Source organism: Contarinia nasturtii, unplaced genomic scaffold (assembly GCF_009176525.2).
Source record: "Contarinia nasturtii isolate CC-2019 unplaced genomic scaffold, AAFC_CNas_1.1 Cnas_scaffold_3116, whole genome shotgun sequence".
NCBI lineage: Eukaryota > Metazoa > Arthropoda > Insecta > Diptera > Cecidomyiidae > Contarinia > Contarinia nasturtii.
Genome location: NW_022200428.1, coordinates 14019 through 33913, shown reverse-complemented (window position 1 = coordinate 33913; position 19895 = coordinate 14019). Strand labels below are relative to the sequence as shown.

Genomic DNA, 19895 nt, shown 5'->3' with positions numbered 1-19895 from the left:
ATAAAAGAAGTCAAGTATTTTCTCGTGTCTTTCAATTCGGTGATTGCTTAAATCGTTGCAATTTGTTAGGTGAACCTAATGGCAATAATATCAACATATTAAAGAACACTTTAGGTTTTTACTAGAACGTAACTGGTTGTGGTTGGTTTTAACATTTCTGTCTGGACTTGATGCATTTAAATCTGAGCTTGGTGAGTAGATTCAAATCGAATGAAATCTGGAATGACTCTGGAAAAAAAATCATAAATGAAATACCAACGCAGCACTGAAATTTGTTTGAAAGCATTTATTTATTCATCTAAACCTACATTAAAGAAACGTTTCTTAATCTTCGTGATCTTTTTTATCAAAGTTCATCTCGTTTTTGTGTCGATTCTTTGGTGAACTGAATTGCTCTCATTTCGATGTTTGACCAAAAATCGAATACTCTTTGATGTGGAAATAAACCAGTTCTCAATCCATCATTGTTAACATCCAGAAAATGTATCTCATTATTTTGAATCGGTTTGAATCCATCGATCGGATCATGTTGGTGTGTTGGTTTGCTGGTGCATAATTTTTCAATAAAAATCATTAGAACATGGCTTTTTTCGATTCGAATCGCAAATCTGTGTCTTACCCATATTTGGCGAAATTAGTGTACAATTTTGTGATGTAGTCAATTGTTCGTAAGCTGATTTTCGACTGTTCATCACTTTTGTCATTGATGATTTGCTCGTAATACGACTGGGCCAAGCCACATCTGTAAATCAATTTCATTAGATTAGATTAAAATGAAAGCTGTTCGTTTGCTTCAAAAGAAAAAGAAAATTACCGAAATAATTGGCAAAAAGTAATACCTGAACAAATAACATAAATCATCGCCATGAGCAGCGCCAGGTGCTTTGAAAATAATATCACGTGCAAATATATTCAACTTTTTGAATGCATTTAGTGTTGAATCAACCGAAAACCTATAGAAAATAGCACAAAAAAACATTTAAAATATATACTTTTCAAGCTACTTATGATGTTGATGTGCGCGGTTATTATTTGGCGATGATGGAAGTGTTAAACAAGATACCATAAGTAATAGGTGTTGGCTTGTGAGTGTGTCGCTTGCATTTTAACACCTTTATCGATGCCCCATGCCAAATTCAAATCGGACACATAGTCGAAAAATTGCGGTATTGAACGCTCATCGATGACATCATTTCCAAAATAGAATTTTCGGATTTCATCATTTAAACTGCGATGCTCCTGTGAAAATGCATTGGAAATATATACATTTTTCTGATTTAAAATGCACGTTGTACCGCCTGTATGAACTTACTTTGGATTCCAGTGATAAATTTAGTTTTTGAAACGGCAGCGGAGGATTAAAATTAAGGTTCAACTTTGCCAAGACTGCAGCTGATGGTTTTGATACCAGCGACATCATTTCCTTTATTTTCATTAAAAAACAGATTAAAGGAGAGGGTCATCCAAAACTTCCTTTTCTCAATAAGAGATTTTTAATTGAAATGCATTGATTAAACACACGTACAACAGGTGTAACCGTGAACATAGAGTCCATGTTTATCTTCGATGTCTTGTAAAGTTCCTTTGGAGATTTCATCATGAATGGATGCTTTGCATCACTTCCTATATCGCGAACAATGTTTTTCATATTCAGAAATTCAAGACAGTAAGAAATGTCACTCACTTTCAACAATTGGCCCAAATGGTATTGTGAATCGCACATTATCTTCGTTATTGATTGCTGCCAGTTTGGTGAATTGTTCAGTTGGAGCTGTTTTCAAAAAATCCACCAATTCGTCATAAGATTTGTTTGGTTCTCCCATTTCTTCCAAAATTCGATACAGGCGCGATAAATGATTATTTTCCGGTGATAACGCCTAGTAGTTGAAAGCCGATCCACTCATTAAAATTCCATTTCTAAAATATTTACGTGATTCAGCTGATAACATGTGATAATTTGTTGCCGAACCGCCTAAAAATTGTGTGTGGAAATATTGATTATTACAAATTGTTTTTGTTAAAAAAAATCGCATTTATACCGGCACTTTGACCAAAAACAGTGATTCGTTTATTGTCACCACCAAATCGGCCAATATTTGCGTGAATCCATTTTAAAGCCAGCTGCTGATCTTTCAAACCCATATTACCGGAATATTCCGGCGAATCAAGTGATAAAAAACCAAATGCACCCAATCGATAGTTAATGGTCACCAAAATTGTCTCTTTTTCAACGATAAAATCCGGACCGAAAATTGAGTCGTGATAGGAACCTTTACGAATTGATTTTGAATTTGTAAAGTAAAAGAGATTAATTTTTTTTATCATCAAGCTTTAACATCGTTTTCGGTTTGTTCCTATTCCTTCATCTTTGAATTTATCTATTTTTATATTTTTCATTTGAAAAGTGTCCTTAATTTGTGTGCGAGTGTTATTTGATCGAGTGAAATTCATCGGCCCATTAGCTCAGTTGGTTAGAGCGTCGTGCTAATAACGCGAAGGTCTACGGTTCGATCCCGTAATGGGCCAATATTTTTTTTTACTTCGTATCTATCAGATTTCCAAATAAAAGCACAAATATCCATAAAATTCTCCATTTTTGAATGGAAAACTAGAAACTTGTTGTTTTTTAATTTCATCTTCTGTATAAAAAAAGACACCTTTACCTTCTGTATACCCGCCACCGTGTATGAAAAAGAGTACGGCCAACTTTGATTTCACATCAGAATCTAAAATGTTGAATGCACAAATGCAAATTAATTTTTCCACGACAAAAATAGCTGAATTTATTACCCGGGACGTAAATATTCAAAGTCAAACAAATTTCACTTTGTGGAAATGATGATGGCAAGAGAAGTAACGGTTGTGTGCACATGTCGCCAAAATCAAATGCATCCAACACATTTGGTTTCCACGATTCAACCGGCTTTGGTGCCTATTCGTACAAATAAATAATCGACAGTTTTCAATATGTTTGCTTTGAATTGCAATCTCACCTTGAATCGAAGTTCACCTATCGGAGGCTGAGCATACGGTATGCCCTTGAATGAATAAAACGGAACTTCTTTTAATAATGTCACATTTCGCCTGCCACGAATTGCTCCGGTGATGGTTTCAACAATTCTATACTCATTGGATTTGGCTTGGTCAATGACATTTAATATAATAATAAAAATTAAAGAAGCAATGAACAGAAGTACTCGCAACGACAACATACTTGCTGAACACCAAAAGTCGAACTGGCATTACATTTTGTATACATTTATTATAATGAAGCAGTTTAGATATTTGACATTGAATACCATACACAGATAAAATGTACACTCAGCTCAGTAACAAAGTAGCATAGTAGATGAATTATATTTCATTTTAATTAACATAGAGAGAGATAGCATAGAAAACTTGCACGCATTTTTAGTTAAAAGCTGACGTCGACACTGAATGAAACTCATATGTGCTCTCAAAAAAATATCAAAAAACGCAATTCTGTTCAAACATATTCATTCACTTCAGCTTATTCATTCGATAGCTGGTCTTCTCTCATTAATGAATCAGAATCAATTGGTTTTGGCGGTTATTTCTTGTTATAATTGAATATCAGCACTTCAGTCACAAGAAATTTACAAAAAAATATAAAATAAGGATTGTCATCTCTAATTTTTTTTCATAATTTAATAGGTGTTTGTTGTAGGTGATGTCATTGACGTCATTTTATTCAAACTATAATATTCGTTGAACAGTAAAAAAATTAAATGGAAGCCAAAAACGGTTTAAAGGAATAAATCAATATTTTATGCGAAAAACATTGCTGTGACGTTTCGATTACGGTTATGAAACAATGAAAAAAAAGAAGAATTTTCTACATTTTAAAAAAAAATTATGATTTGAAAAAAAAAATTGCATTCGCCAAATTTCAAAAGTTCAAGATTTTACACAAACAGAACTACGAGCTAAAAGTAATGCCAACCAAATATGTTTCATTTCCATGCTCAACATGTCAACGCGATCACACACCAACGTAAAATCACAAAATTTGCATAAGTATTGCCGTCGCGATCATATAAAAAGCATTCCAATACTTTAACATGTAAAGTTGCAAAATGTTGTTTCCTTGAATCTTAGGTTTTACGCGTGTGTGTGTGCGATTTGAATACACCGTATACACAGACCAGCATTTCATGCAAAGTCATCATTTCATTAAATTCTGTAATTCGCCATCTTGAAAGAAAGCGATTCCCACTCAAAGTCACACATCAAACTGATGCAAAAACTTGAATTATAATAATATTTGTGGCATAAAATTTCGAATATTAATTGTATGTACAAAATAATTCAGAAATTGTTTTTTTTTTTTCATTTTGAATTGATGCAATTTCAATCAATAGAGTAATAAAAATTTAATTTTCAGGAAAAATTTGTACGTATTCAAAAGTCATCATGTTGTGGAAGAAAGAGTCGACAAAAGAAAGTGCGATGTATGTGGATTTTTGCGGAATAAGTTTGAAAAAACTTAGAATGTCTGACGAACATTTGCTTGATGACATATCTTCAACGCTCAACAAAAACGATTCGGTCGCACTGCAAAAACGAATGATTGGAAACGAATTATTCCGTGCAGCCTGCGATGCAGGCAAATTGTATGATGCAATAAACATGTACAACGAGAGTTTATGTTTTGCCGAACCAAAATCATCGCACATCAGTTTGGCTTATGCCAATCGATCCAGTTGCTTTCTGAAGTTGAAACGATACAACGAGTGTCTTATTGATATTGACTTGGCCATTGAAGCTGGATACCCCGAGAATTTGTTGCAAAAGTTGGAAAAACGAAAGCATGCCTGCTTGGAGGCCATCAAAACGGGTAGTATGGTGCCTACGGCATATGAACCGAAGTTAAGCTTCGAACCGGATGAAACATATCCTTATTTAGCAAATGCGGTCAATTTTCAGCGAGGTGAGAACGGAAAATATTCAGTAGTTGCCAAAGAAAACATTGACGTGGGTCAAACGATTGCCATCGAAGAAGCGTTTACAACGTGCTTGCATATGCGATATGGTTCAAAATGTACGATTTGCCTGAAAAATGTTACAACCAATTTGATACCTTGCAAAAAGTGCACAATCGCAATGTTTTGCTCTGATGAATGTCAACGCAGCTCAATTCACGAATATGAATGTGGTGTAGTTATGGGAGAGCTAGTGGATAATATGGAAAATGTTCGAAGCATTTTGAAAGCCATCGGTATGTTTGCAAATGTTGATGAGCTAATGAATTTCGTAGAAGAGAACAAAAAGGACAATGCGACTGAGCCACCAGCTAATATAACAGATGCAAAGTTGAACTACCGTGAATTTCTCCGATGTCGATTCAATGCTGAATATTTACCATATTTACTCGGAGCAATGGACGTTTATCCGGTGTACAAAATACTCATGGACATTCCCAAAGTTGGCGCAATGTTCAACACTCAGCGCAAGCGTCGTTTTCTTATGCATCTCATTGCTCAACACAGCTTAATTAAACTTTACAATTCACAGAACAATGCTTTTATCGATATCGGCACCAAAACGGTGCTCGGAGATAAAGAAGTCATGTTAGACAGCATGACAGGAGTGATTCATAAGTATTTTGGTCATTCATGTGCACCAAATGTACATTTGACCACCGTTAACAACAAATTGGTTTATTACACACTTCGGCCGATCAAGCGTGGCGAACCTCTGCGAATTTCCGTCTCTCAGTTTTTGTTGGAACCAAAAGAAAAGCGACAAAAAATATTGCTTGCACAAGGCAAACCCATTTGCAAGTGCGAACGATGTGAAGGGCCATCAGCTTCAAAATTGCAACGTAAGCAGTTGGCATCAGATCCAGATTATATTTTCATTTCAACAAACATGGTGAAAGCAAGAGAGCATTTGCAGGAAATCAATGAAAAATGCGTCTCGTTTTTGACAAAATACGGCCGAATGACATGGTGTAGTGAAATCGGTGAGGTGGTCACCGCTTACACAACCACTCGATCGCTTCAATGGTCAACCTTACAATATTAAGGTTTTTGACATTTGAAAATCGCCTCAAATTTCATAATTTCAATCCAAAAATTCATACTTTTTTTCAACTTTATTTTTTTTAAAGAACACTATTTGTTTCAACACAAAGCAATGTAACATTAAAATTACAGTTAGCTCATATATTTCAATAAGTTCCAACATTTAATGTAAGTTGCTATTTTATTTTAAACATAAATAAAGAAGGAAACGAAAACAATGAGTTGGTTTATTAATTCAAATATGAAATGTCTAGAAAACGTTTACAAAACATTCAACCACATGACATATTGTGATGAAGTTGAGGAATTGACCAATTTTCTACACAGGAGGAGCATTGCCATCAATTATAGGTAAGGAACCAAAAACAAATTTGCCATGTGATTTTAATCAGAATGAATTTATTCTCAATCTGCCAGAATAAATAAAAGAACTCACAATACTTTGATAATCGTCCATTTTCAATTTTAACATCAATCCAAATTCATTTAATTTTTTTTTATTTTAAAAATGTCAAAATTTAGAAATCATTTCATTCATTCAATTTATGTTTTTACAACAAGATTCGGATTTGGATTGGCCAATGACATTTAATATAATATCAATTAAAGAAGCCATGAACTTGCAACGACAACATTTTTGCTGAACACCAAAATTCGAACTGCCATTACGTTTTGTTCATTTATTAAAATGAGATTATTTGACATTGAATGCTATTACACAGATAAAATGTACACTCAGCTCAGTGACTGTGTAGTTGATGAATTAACAACACATTTGTATCACATATAGTACTTGCATGAATTTTCAGTAGGAAAGCTGACGTCGAGACTCATAGCCAATTGCTCTCAGAAAAATATCATAATTGCATATAAATTCTTTGAACACGCAATTCTAATTAATAGGCGATACGTTCATTTTGTATGTGGTTAACCGTGACAATAAAGATATTGCACTTTTTTGCAAAGTTAATGCACTGAGATTCTATATGCACCGACTGGATATGAATGAAAAAAACCATTGGATTGTTGAACTCTACTGCAATTGGAAACACCCTTACTCTCCATTCGGACGCAATAAGCGGTCTCACCTGACTAATGCGACTCTCTTTACAAGTGATCACTTGAAAATAAATGCCGAAAGTAACTTGAGTATTCATCGATTGCACATCATTCAGTTCAGAATATATTTCCAAGCGTTCAACATTCTATTTTGTGAATTTCGTCCAAAAAAAACTACCTTTTTGTTAAGCACCATTAAATCGATGCTTCTTTCATTTGGTGGTAATAAATCGACCACCTTATTGATTCTAAAATGTTTTAATATTGGAAAATGTTGAAGATATGCCCAAAATGAAAGTTTTTATATAGAAAGAAAACAACAACATTTTTCAGAAGTAAAAAAATCGCAAGCAGTTTATTTTGTATTAGACAAGAATTCCTATTAATTACTTAATTTTAGTATTTTATCATAAAAATTCAAATAAAGCAATATACATATCGAATAAAGTAATGATTGAAGTGATCGCCGTTATAGCGCCTTTTAATATCATTGTTGTATAGCTTTTATCTCCGTCATATCTAGGCAAATTTTTATTTCCCTTGTGCTCCAACCACTCATGTTTCCAATCAAATGTCTGTTCTCGTTTCAGTTCAATCATACTGTATGTTAATTGATCGAATTGTGATTTTGTGGCCAAGTAAATGTCTTCTTGTGCATAAATGGTCGTCTTGCATGCTCCTTCCAATTTTTCTCGTTTTTTGTTTAGTGCTGGTAAATCGATGACACCTTCCATATATATGTATATATGTCTATAAATATTTTTAAATGTCACATTACTGATTCCAATGTGTTTTACTTTTGGGAAATGGCATATAAACCACTCAAGGCGATTGAAGTTATGCATGGTTCGTAAATGGATACGTTCCAAGCTATGGCGTACATTTTCAAAATTACTTGGATGCGTAAAATAATCGAATCTGATTTCTTTCAAATCTGGAAACGGTGGCAGATCACAATGAATACCCATAACACACAACTTTTCCAATCCAATATTTAAATAATCTGCATTTATTTCATCAGTCGCCTTGTAACCGTAAAAATGTAAACGCCGATAAAATCCTTTATCGTGCAATTTTTTCAATTTTTCAAAAATTTCATCAGTCATCTCATGATGGCTTATAGTCAGCTGATCAAATTTGATGCCCGCATTTGCCAATCGTCTTTCATACTCATCAAGATGTATGCCATAAGTGGAAAATGTATGAATCTGTGGATTTTCACGGAAAAATCGTCCAATAGATGAAATTCCATAAACATGTCGGTCAAATAGGCCAACATAAAGGGCGACGTGTTCAAGGGTCGGATATCGGCGACTTGACAATTTGAAATTTCTTTTTATCGCACGTCCAGTTATTTTAATACATTTAATATTTTTACAATAATTTAGAACATGAAAAATGTCAAATGATTTAAAATTGAATTCGTCAATGCTAACCATTTCGATATGCTTGAGAGCTTTCGACATTTTTGAAAATAGAACATCTGGCGTTATGCCAAAAATTTGGAAAACGGTTTTTTCCATTTCAATTTTAGTAAACAGTTTAAGTGATCCGGCATCTATTTTACATAAAATCTTATAATTCAAATTATTCATTCTGAATCGACCGAATTTTGGATAGCATCGTATGATGTAAATTTCAACTAAAAATTTCATTTCCCAGCTAGTTCGCCGAAGTTTTAATAAGTCTTCAATTCGTAACCAGTTGAAGATCTCGTGTAAGCATTGGATGTTTAGCTCAGTTAATGGAAATTTTTTAAGCGGGCGATCATCTATTACCTAGAGTTGATCAGAAGAAAAGAATGGAAAAAATGGAAATTAATCAATGCATAATGGAACAGAATGGAAAATGAATTGAAGGAATGGATCAGGAATTGTAGAGTAATGGAATAGTAATTTTTAAGTAAGTATGCCTTTGCTATTACTTTCGCAACCGATTTGGTCTTTTTTTTACTGGGAACTATCTGTATTAGTGCATCGCAAAACATTTTAACGTCAAATTACACAGTGAATCCAATTAAATAGCGAAACTAGAAATAAACAAAAATGATATTCAAATTAAATTTATTATAAATTCAAAGAAAATGTTCATTGAAATTGAAAAAAAAAAAACGTTTTCAAAATTATAACGAATCACAACTGAAATAAATGATCACAAATTCACGAATAGAATGAATGTTCGGTTTAAACATGGACGACAACTGGGAAATTTAATACTTTTCTTGTGTACATGCGTAATCTACACAAACTGATATGATATTTTTCAGCAAATTAAAAGAGAATTGAATCACGCAAAAAATAATGATTCTTTAGCAATTAAATGTTTAAATTAAAATCAAAATTATTTATTTTGAAAAGGAACAAGTATTTTAATGGAAAAGCTATTCGACATTAATTTATTTGGTATCGAAAATACGCGATGAATTACTAAGGACACATATGACAACCATATGTAAGGATATTTAAGTGCATCAATCCATACAGCTACACTGTTGGCATTTGACAGGTAATTGGAGAGTCACGATTTGCTTGTATGTGTATTTTTGTAGAGTACGTGTACTCTGTAATGACAGGTAGGCTAGGTACTCTGTAATGACATTTAGCGGCCGATTTAAATGTCTTTTTTTTCAATTCATAAATTGTCTTTCTTTCCAATTAAAAAAACTATTCAAAATCAATAAGAAATTTTAATCGAAACGCATTTTTATATTTAAAAAAAAAATGTTTATTTCGTTGAAGAAAAAGAGACTTCTCATTGGTAGTCGAAATAATTTTGGAAATGGTCACAAATACTCTTCGACTTTCTTTTCCGGAATAATTTTAAATTTACGTATATTTTTCACCAAAATGTCATCGTCCACATCAATTGTTCCGTCGTAGACAGTGAGTTCAAGCTGGCCTTTGATTAGCATCAAAATCGATTCATACGTATGTAAGTCGATGTGCATGTCGAACGTGAAAATTTTGAGTTCAATCAAATGTTTGCCGTATTCGAGTGCTTTAATTAGTTCATGTGGACTGATGTTCGATTTAATCTGAATTTTCGTCAAAACCGGCAAATTCTTCACTATTTTCACAAATACATCGCTCGAAATTGTCGTACATCGGCTGAATTCCAATCGTTTGAGTTGTTTCAACTTCAATAAATCTTCGAGCTCAAAGCGTGCATCGTTGATTGTTAGATCTTCTATTGGTAGGTTGTTCCATGCAAGTGTATTGATAAGTGATGTTATCGATTGATTGTATGCGATGAAATTTAAGCATTTCAACTGTCTCAATTCTCCCAATTGTGTCACCAAACCATTGTAATGATATCCAAAAATGGGTCTTATGCCAATATTCAATTCAATCAAATCTGGAACCAGATTACTGATTTCCTCGAATACGGACGGTGTCAAATGATCACAATGATTTATCGTCAAACGTTGCAATTGCGAATTGAACTTTAGAAATTCGATGAATGTGGAGTCTTCAAGATAATCGACATTGTAAAATTCAGCCTCTTCTAAATGTATTGCATGGTTTTGATGCCATTCGAATTTTTCTTCGCATTTGACGTAATTCAATTTTAATACCTTTAGCTTTAGTGGCAATTCCATGGCAATCATTGAACAACATGAGATATTCAATTTTTCTAAAACATGGAACTTGGAGAAATTAGTCGAACTTATGTCAATACCATTGACAACCAATTCGATTAATGAACGACCACAGTGATTTTCAATCATTTTGAGCACTTTGGTGTAATTTTCTTTTTCCTTCTGATCGACACCATTGTATTTTAATTCCAAAGACTGGATTAAATGCCCAAAGATCCGTAGAAAACTTGGCGCACATTTTATAGAGAGTGGATGCTTCCATTTGATGTACTCATTATCAATAGAAAACTCTTTGAATTCCGGCGGATAACATTGTTTTGCATTCTCTTGAAATTGTGTACACGTTTCGGCGGCACTCAAAAAATCACCGACGTTCGTTAATTTACGCAGAATTGCTTGAATGCATTCGTCGTTGAGCAAATTCAAAATATTCTTTGGCGAATCGCGGGATGGTGTGATTGTGATTTGGGACGAATCCATGGTACCCAGACTTTTTCCTTGATTTTATTTTATTAGAATGACAAAAAACCTCTTGATGATCCAAATAAAACACTCGATCGCGTGGCTTTTTTAAGTTTTTTTTAAAGAAATTTTGTGACTGAATTGGGAAATATATTTTTTTGTTATTAAAATTGAATGAATTTTGAAACTAAGAACGATGAAGATGAATTAAAAGAACAAATTGTAGGAAGCGACCCAAATATTTTTGAGTTTTTTAGTATTAATATGTGGAAAAAAAGTAAAAAACACGATAGAATTGATATTTTATTGATTAACTTTGAAGTAATGAATAAAATCAAACGCCACACACATATATATTTTACAAGGTCTCTTTTCACAAAATTGCTTCATTTTTGTATAATTTAGGCCAAATTTTCACCTGGCGTCACATTGTATGTTTACACAACTGTATTTATTCAACGTAAATGATAAAGCATCAAATTATTACACATTTACCTACACACCACTGATAATATGGTTCTTACGACTGGGGATACTTCGAAATATTGAAATACAGACACCTTGTCATATACACATTTCATATACACAGCTAAAAATGTAAAGATCATTTAAGAAAGAGCGATTTTTTTATTTTTCTTAATATTCTTTTGTAGATTTTCGAACTACGGAACATTTCCATGGAAAAACGATCTCTTGGGAAATGTTCCGGCATTCATAAATAGAGAGGCTTTTTACATTGGGTCGAAAATCATTCTCTTATTTACTCGTTCAATTTACATGAGGCTCTTCAACGTATCATAAGATAATTTTTGGATTTATAAAAAAATATTTCTTTATTTTAAATGTGATAAAAAACGAGAGCGTGAATTAAACCTCTAGCAAAATTATCTATGGTCGGATCGTCATGAAATTGTACAATGATATACGAATCCTTTATATTCACTTCAAATTTCAACAAACTGCCAGTACAACCAGTTTCAGGTGACATTTCCGTATGAATGGCATATATGAATCGAGGTCGAATGAGTATCGGTTTAACCAATTTTACTGTGCTAAATTTGTTGCGCTGAATGTTTATATCTTGAGAATGGAGAATGCTTTCTTTATCAGACAGCTTTGAAATTTCAGCGATGGTCACTGCTTCATACTCTCCTTCACGTATATCGTATTTGTATAGTTTACCATACCCGAATTCACTTAACAAAAGTGGTTTATTGACCGAAAATTTTGCTGTTTCCTTATTTTTAATGAATTATGGTATATCGATGGTATATAGGTGGTATAATGTATCTATGACTCGATAACCAGAACATATTTTATTCGATGAACCATCGAATTTCTTTCTTTGTCATTTTTCTGAATTGGCACTTTTCAATAAAATCTTTTTAAAAATTGTTCTATGTTCACTAAATGAGAATAGTTCTTCGTACGATGGATCGAATGATGCAAATTCCTCTGGCGTCATTGTTGCAAAACGAATTTTGTTGAATGAATCTCCCGATTTCTCTGGTAAGCTCGTCTTGTTGGCTTGCCGATTTCACCAATGCCATATATGCTTCAAAAACTGCCGTTTCTGAACAAGACAACGCATTCATCTGCAAAATATTGTTTATTACATCTTTGCTAAATTCAAGGAAACTATTTGACAAAAATACTGTGATGGCGATCATTATTTCGCAATAGTTTTTCAAAAATTCTTGTTTGTAAAGAATGGCGAGATCATAGCCCCAGAAGAACTGCAGAAATTCCATAAATTCGGCCATCGATGCGTCCACAATTTTGACCGAGGTTTTCTCTTTCCATGTATCATTGAACATGGTGTCAAAAACATCACTGATGGTGGCCAAGAAACTTTTGTGCGTTGGAATTCGCTCATCTGACTCAAACATTTTAAATTGTGAATCTTGAATTTATTTTCAGAATTCAATCTCCTCCCATAATTATAAAAATTTGATCGAAAATAGACAAATCAACTACACATGAGACAATGTAATTAAGCATATGTGTGAGTGTCACTGTTTGCGGTTTGCTGGTTACATTGGTTAAGAGGACAAAGGTTTAGATCGCATAAAAATTGAACGATACCATTTTGCAAATAAATAACACTTCTAAGATAGTATTGTCGTTGTTAAACTGATATCCTCCACTTCGTCACAACTCATACAAATGACTTCAACATCATAAATAAGACTAACACAATGACACGATAAAAGTGTAATTAGTCAACTGTGTGTGCGTCAGTGGTCGTTAGATGCATTTGAAAATGATCTTATGCTGAAACATCAGTCTCGTATGTGCATTTGGGTGTGAAACATAGAAAAACGCAGTGAAAAACTATCATTTTGTTAAAATTATTTGAATTTTTTGGTGAATTCAACTCAATCAATTCTTGTGCTCGTTAAAAATGGCATTATCCGAAGTACGTCCAGCCAAAGGTCAACGATTGGAAAGAGAAACCATCACAACCGAGAAATTAATTAAAGGGAATAAATTACCGGCAACAAAAATCGGAAGTTTGTACCTAAATGAGAGATCAGCCGATGTGTATTTTGTGTGCGGAGAGGAGAAAAAGCGTATACCAGCACATAAATGCATTTTATCAAAGGCAAGCAGTGTATTCGATGACATGTTTTATGGAGAGGCGGCAGTAAAGAGCGACGTCAAATTGGCATCAACATCTCCTGAAGCGTTTAAGGATTTTCTGATGTTTTTCTATTTGAAACAAGTGAATCTTCACACTATACATCTGACGGAAATTATTGGTCTAATAAAGAAATTTGGTCTAAACCGTGTGTTGTATGACTTGAACATACCAGCCGCAAATGACTCTCCAAGTCATATATTGAATGCACTTAATGACGATTGCATTCAAGCCATCTTCCAAAAAATTACGCATCCTCGTGACTATCTGAATGTGGCTGAAACATGTCTTTGGTTTCAACAAAGTGCAAAGACGGCCTTTCCATCTAAATTGGAAATGTTACGAATTTGTAATGTAACTGATCCGATTACGTTAGATCTAACGCGCGCAAAGAAATTTTTAAATTTTTTCGGACCATCAGTGAAATCAATCGACTTCAAGCCTGAACATGGCAATGAAAATGATACTTTAAATTTGATTTCGAATTTGTGTGGCAAAACGTTAAATGAATTGAAGATTAGTAAGGCCAGTGAGACTTTAGATTTTAACACACGTTCACCATTTGATACTCTTGAAAAATTGACCATTGTTGATTGTACTATTTCTAACTTTAATTTGAATTCACCATTGAAATGCTTAGATTTACAAAAGATAAATTTCAATCCAACGGAAATCATTCGACATTATCCGCAGTTAGAAGAAGCCAATATCCCTTTATACAAATACAAAAATTATTATATTGATTTTGACAAAACCGGTAGTCATTATATTGATTTTGTAAGATTAAATCCACAGCTGAAATCATTCACTATTGATTCCTCTCATCCATACATTCTCGAAATTATTGTAGGTCTTGTGCCAAACCTCGTTAGTTTTACACTTGAACATTTTGTATTTCGAAAGGATGATGAAACTATGTTATGTTTGAGTCGATTGCACAAATTGAAACGTTATATATTTTAAGCTACCATCTGACTATAACTGATCTCAATATGTGTTTGGATTCTCTAGTTGAAAATAATGTTCAACTTGAAGATCTAACCATTATTGGTGTTGCTCTAGATGAAGCAACAAGTATAACAAAGCTTCAATTTTTGAAAAAAATAAAAATTCATGATCTTTCAATGGAGAGTACATTGATCCACTTTGTTAAAAATTTACCGAATCTCGAAGAACTTCAAGTAGGGTACAGTTCGAGAACAAAATTAACTGAGAGCACTCTAAGCGAAATTCTTGCATTTGGAAATAATTTGAAAAGGTTAACATTTTGGTTGGTGTATATGATTGTCGAAACGAATGATTTCAAATGGATTTTGGCATTGATTAAAGGTCGTGTGAATGTTCAAATAAAATGTAAAGAATGTAAAGTTTCGAAAGATCTTTTAGACGCTAATCATAAATGGTTGGAAATTGAGCCTTATTAATCTTAATTTGTTGCTAAAAAAAACTTTGAAAATATCGGAATGAATAAAGAAAAAAAAAATGCTTATCTTGTGAACATGAGTTTTATGTTCTTAAACATTAAATAGATTACGATGTATTCTAAAATAGACGCTACAGCCTACAATCAAGTATATTCTTTCCTTTTGTATAAAAATAAATTGAAATTTCTTCCATTTTGATGAGAAATAAGATCCACACGTTTTAATTGTGATTAAGTTACTGCAAGCATACATTTTTCATCAGTTAATCACAATGAAAACATGTGGATGTCGTGCCAAAATACATAATTTCGCCATATTGGGAGAAATTTCAATCACAAATAGAGGTATTCCCCATACAACATTTTCGATTTTTGACTCAAAAACGGAAATTTCGTATGGGAGGTACCTTCGATTTGTATTAGAATTGCCTCAAACTTTCAGAATGTTATTTTTTTTGAAAGAAAATAGCTTGTTTACATATTTTGAATTATTTATGCGTCAATAGTCTATTAATTGGCAGATCAGAATTCGGTAGTTATTACTTTTTAATTAGTACTGCACTACCAGTGAATATTCAATATCTTTCGGGAAATAAAGATTCGTTCGGTAAAGAAAGAAATTTGACAACAGTGCGGAAAAGTTAGACTTACGGATGTTAGTTCCTTTTTTGAATTTATTTGATTTTCATTTAGATTAAAAATAATAAAAATTTTCGAAAAATATTGTAGAAAAAGTGAACTTCAATGCAAGTCCAATGACTTTGATTAAACTTTGCCAGATACTAAAATTGGACGTGAATATCATCTAAAAAAGTACTTTCTCTGTGGCGGTTTTCGCCAAATAAACAAAAATGTTGAGGAAATCAAAATTTTATTCTACATTTTGATTGTGACAACCATTATTTCCATAATAATTGTCTAAAAAACTATTTTTATCGATTATAATTCAATTTCGTTAAACGAAATTTGTTGTTTCGCTTCTTTGAATGCGTCTTTATGTTTGATCGGTATGAATACGTTATTTTGTTTTTTGAGTTGAATGACAGCTGCTTTGGCCGCTGCCCATTTGGCTAATTGAGCATCTCTAGAGAATCCATTGAACCGTTTATTTTGAAATGTTGGCAATGTGACCGATACTTGAATCTTCCCCGGTGCAACTGTCACCGGATCGCTAAACACCGCCGACGAATCCAATTTATTCAATTCCACGTACGCTGTTTGCGGATTCGTTTTACAAATATTTTTTATATCCCAATCCATTAAAATCAAAAGTGTGTTCGATGTTACGTTCAGGTCCATTTTGGAATCAAAATAAATTGCACCCATAAGAGCTTCAAAACTGCTTGGTATAATGGGTGGGACTTCGAAAACGTAATTTTTCCGATCAAGAAAGTACAAATCATTAACCGGTTTGAATCGATTTTGTCGCAAAAATGCCGTAAAACTGTTGATATTATCGCGTACAGTGGGTGTTGTGTATCGAATAAATTTATGAATTCCATGTCGCAGCGAGACGGTAGCAAGGCAACTGTTTGACTGTAGCAATGAAGATACATTTTGAAGTCGGTCCGCATCAAGATACTGTGGTTGACGAAAGAGATGTCGAACGATGGAATAGTTTAAAATTGCATCGCCAACAAAGTCCAATCCATGATAGTTCGGTGTCAAATAATTTGCATCGAACGATTCATGTGTAACTGATTGCAATAAATAGGCTTTATCGTTGAATTTATAGTGGAGTTTTTTCTCCAAAATATCGTATCCATCGAGTAATTGATTTAATTTTTTCTGCGCTTCTGCAGTATTCTCGACCCGAAGCGGTGTTGTTGGTTGTGTCTCTGAATCGAAAGGGACACCAAACCATTCAATGAGTGCCAGTGTATTTTGCATGCCATACGTTTGCAAATACCATCCGATTAACGATTGATTGACACCGCGCACCGTTTCAACGACAAAATCATCGGTCACCGATGAATTTTTATACAAATTTCTTATTTCATGATGCGCATTTTGTTTCCATTTATTCAAAGATTTACTGATACTTTCGCTCAGATATTGTCCAGTCGATGGCAGACGGATTTTTTGCGAATCATTTATTGTTACATCAATTAGGTCGAAATTTGATGAAGCCTCTTTATATCGGGTTTGCATTAGTTTTCTATTGATTCGCTCATCGTTATTTGCAGCTGTGTATAATTTCAATCGAATGGCAAAACGGCAAAAATTTCCACCTAAAATGTGATTTCGACGGGGACACGAACGTCTTGTTGGCTGTAGGAATTTTCCAACTGAAATTTGGTCACTCAATGGCAATGACAGACTTGGTAATCTCGATGTGAAATAGGTTCGCCGTATCGGTAACATTTTAATAAATCTTTTAAAAAATAGAAAAAAATGAACATTTGTCTTTGTTTACTTCTGTAATTGTGTTTTCATCAATATATTCAAACGGCCGAGGTGTAATAATGAAAGCTTGCATCGAATGAAATTCGAATTTCTGTAAAAACTTCATTGGTTTCAGTAAATCCACTCGTTACACTTATGAAAACGTCGATATATTGATGAAAAACACAAAAAAATGCTCACCTTTTTATAAAAATTTGATATTCTCTTTGCACATCAGTCTTTACTGAATGAAAACACGTTTAGGTTACAAAAAACATGTTTGACAGCTTATTATTATGACAGATTATAGGTGAGTGGCGGCGGTTTGGTGGTGTGAGTTTTGTGTAGAGTTGGTATGTCTATTTGTGTAGAGACGTCTTCTCAGAGAAGACGTGAATGACATCAGTGCGGCAAATTTAAATTGAATTTTTTCTTTTATAGAATTTAATTCAAACATTTTTTTTACATAGAAACTTATTTCTACTTTGCTGCCTGAATTACAATTTAATAGTTGCCTCTACTCTGAAAAATGTTCCATAGAAACTGACAATTCTTTTGTGAAGCTAAGTTCTAAACAAGAGCAGAAATGAAGAAGATCAAAAAATATAATTTTTCTTCAAATTGTAAAGAATTAATTTCATTAAAAAAATCTTTATAAAAAGTTTTTAATCAACATCTTTCCAATCGAATGACTGCTCCCGTTTGAGTTCAACCAAATTGAAATTTACATTCGACGTTCCGAACTTTATGGCCAAATAAACTTTCTCGCGAACATAAATGGTCGTCTTGCATGCTCCAGCCAATGCTTCTCGTTCCTTGTTAAGTACCATTAAATCGATGATATTTTCTTTTGGATCCAATTCAACGACACTTAGATGTTTTAATTTTTTAAAATGTCGAAGATACCATGCAATATCACCGTTGTTACTTCCAATCAAATGAAGACGTTCCACCACATTCCACACATTTTCAAATAAATTTCGATCCGTTACATAACCACATCTGATCTCCTTCAAATGTGGCAACAACGGTAATTTTTCGTTCAAATACAACATGCATATTTTTTCTAATCCGATATTGGTGAGCTCATTGACATCGGTCCCATCCTCCATTTGAGTAAAGTATAAATGTAGACGCTGATAAAAGCTTTTGCCGTACCACAATTTCAATTCATTCAAACAATCATCATCCAAATAATGCGTTAACATATTTAGCTGTTTACATTTAACACCATCTTCACCATCCAGTGAATTGGCGCAGTGGTTAAGAAATGAGACACCATGATAAGTCGATATTGTATGAATTTGTCGATTTTTACGAAAGAATGCTTCGAATTTCGACATTCCATCAATGTTTGCATCAATGGGATATTCATATAAACAAACGTGCTGAAGAGTCGGATATGACTGATAAAAGCATTCATTTCGTTTTGTATGTAATCCAATTATGTCAAGGAATTTTAGATTTTCACAATGTCTCAGCAAAGTGTCGTAAATATCATATTCACATTCAAATTTCGATATTTCAATCGTTTCAATACGGTGGAGAATAGTTTTGATCTCTTCAAATTGCATACAATCATTGTTTTCAACAGTAATATCAAGTTGAGTCACCAAATTTATTGAACTTGCGTCCATTCGACGGAATACATCAAAATTGTATTTTTCCAATCTGAAACGTCCGATGGTTGGATATGATGTTTTGATGTATATATCGATGATCTTTTTCAATCCCTTGCATGTTAGCCGAAGTGTGAATAGGTCCTTAATTGATAACCATTCGAAAAGCTCTTCTAGACAATCAATGTAGAGCTTAGTCAGACCGGATGGTGATTCTTCTTTCGATGGACCAGCCACAGCAGATAAATCATTTTGGTTTTCTGCCACGTCTAAATTTGGCTTCTTTGCCGATGATTTTTCTTGCGAATCACTTTGGTTTTCATTCATTTTAACGCCAGCCGAGTACGTCCAATATTTGATAGATGAGATAATCTGGAATAGAAGTCAAATCAAATTCAAATATTTAATTTTCTCCTCTTCAATTGACGAAAAATATTCGAAACATCCTTTGGACATAATTCACATATTTTTATAGAGAATTTTTGACTTTTAGTTATTTCATCACACTCTGATATATATATTTATGAGAGCTTAATTGGAAGGAATAGAAGACAAACACAGTGATGAACAAATTAACTGCCTCATTAACCAGCTTGGTATACACCAGCTAACGATGTATACCAACAACTGGTGTACACCAATCGTTAGCCAGCTATCTGTG

The 19895-nt window shown here is 33.4% G+C and overlaps 5 protein-coding genes and 1 non-coding gene across 9 annotated transcripts in view; 2 read left to right on the top strand and 4 right to left on the bottom strand.

The window, feature by feature from the left end:
* Positions 1–1086: 1086 nt before the first annotated feature.
* Positions 1087–3212, bottom strand: LOC116349778 (esterase B1-like). The gene is made up of 8 exons (XM_031781371.1): positions 2994–3212; positions 2791–2932; positions 2664–2726; positions 2040–2270; positions 1685–1972; positions 1526–1623; positions 1313–1423; positions 1087–1239 (listed from the first exon to the last, which is right to left on the bottom strand). The coding sequence occupies exons 1-5, from the start codon at positions 3210–3212 to the stop codon at positions 1878–1880; spliced, it is 750 nt and encodes a 249-aa protein (XP_031637231.1). The 3' UTR covers positions 1087–1239; positions 1313–1423; positions 1526–1623; positions 1685–1877.
* Trnai-aau lies at positions 2453–2526 on the top strand. Its single transcript has one exon. It is a non-coding gene; the product is annotated as a tRNA-Ile (tRNA).
* Positions 3213–4217: 1005 nt separating the features above from the next.
* Positions 4218–6084, top strand: LOC116349757 (SET and MYND domain-containing protein 4-like). The gene is made up of 2 exons (XM_031781340.1): positions 4218–4313; positions 4406–6084. The coding sequence occupies exon 2, from the start codon at positions 4435–4437 to the stop codon at positions 6046–6048; it is 1614 nt and encodes a 537-aa protein (XP_031637200.1). The 5' UTR covers positions 4218–4313; positions 4406–4434; the 3' UTR covers positions 6049–6084.
* Positions 6085–7431: 1347 nt separating this feature from the next.
* On the bottom strand, positions 7432–11536 carry LOC116349706. 4 transcript variants are annotated; one of them, XM_031781255.1, is made up of 3 exons: positions 9936–11465; positions 9031–9135; positions 7432–8884 (listed from the first exon to the last, which is right to left on the bottom strand). In XM_031781255.1, the coding sequence occupies exons 2-3, from the start codon at positions 9091–9093 to the stop codon at positions 7514–7516; spliced, it is 1434 nt and encodes a 477-aa protein (XP_031637115.1). In that variant the 5' UTR covers positions 9094–9135; positions 9936–11465; the 3' UTR covers positions 7432–7513. The 4 variants fall into 3 exon arrangements, with proteins under 4 accessions (XP_031637116.1, XP_031637115.1, XP_031637117.1 ...); XM_031781256.1 differs by lacking the exon at positions 9936–11465 and adding an exon at positions 11516–11536; XM_031781254.1 differs by lacking the exon at positions 9936–11465 and adding an exon at positions 9323–9443.
* Positions 11537–16084: 4548 nt separating this feature from the next.
* Positions 16085–17897, bottom strand: LOC116349711 (endoribonuclease Dcr-1-like). Its single transcript, XM_031781262.1, has 2 exons — positions 17817–17897; positions 16085–17604 (listed from the first exon to the last, which is right to left on the bottom strand). Exon 2 carries the CDS (start codon positions 17592–17594, stop codon positions 16170–16172), a length of 1425 nt encoding a protein of 474 aa, XP_031637122.1. The 5' UTR covers positions 17595–17604; positions 17817–17897; the 3' UTR covers positions 16085–16169.
* A 322-nt stretch (positions 17898–18219) lies between these two features.
* Positions 18220–19895, bottom strand: part of LOC116349769 — a 2589-nt gene continuing 913 nt past the window's right edge. The window contains exon 2 of the mRNA XM_031781354.1: positions 18220–19606. Within this exon, the coding sequence (XP_031637214.1) occupies positions 18281–19561 (1281 nt within the window). The 5' untranslated portion in view covers positions 19562–19606 and the 3' untranslated portion in view covers positions 18220–18280. The remainder of the gene's footprint in view (positions 19607–19895) is intronic.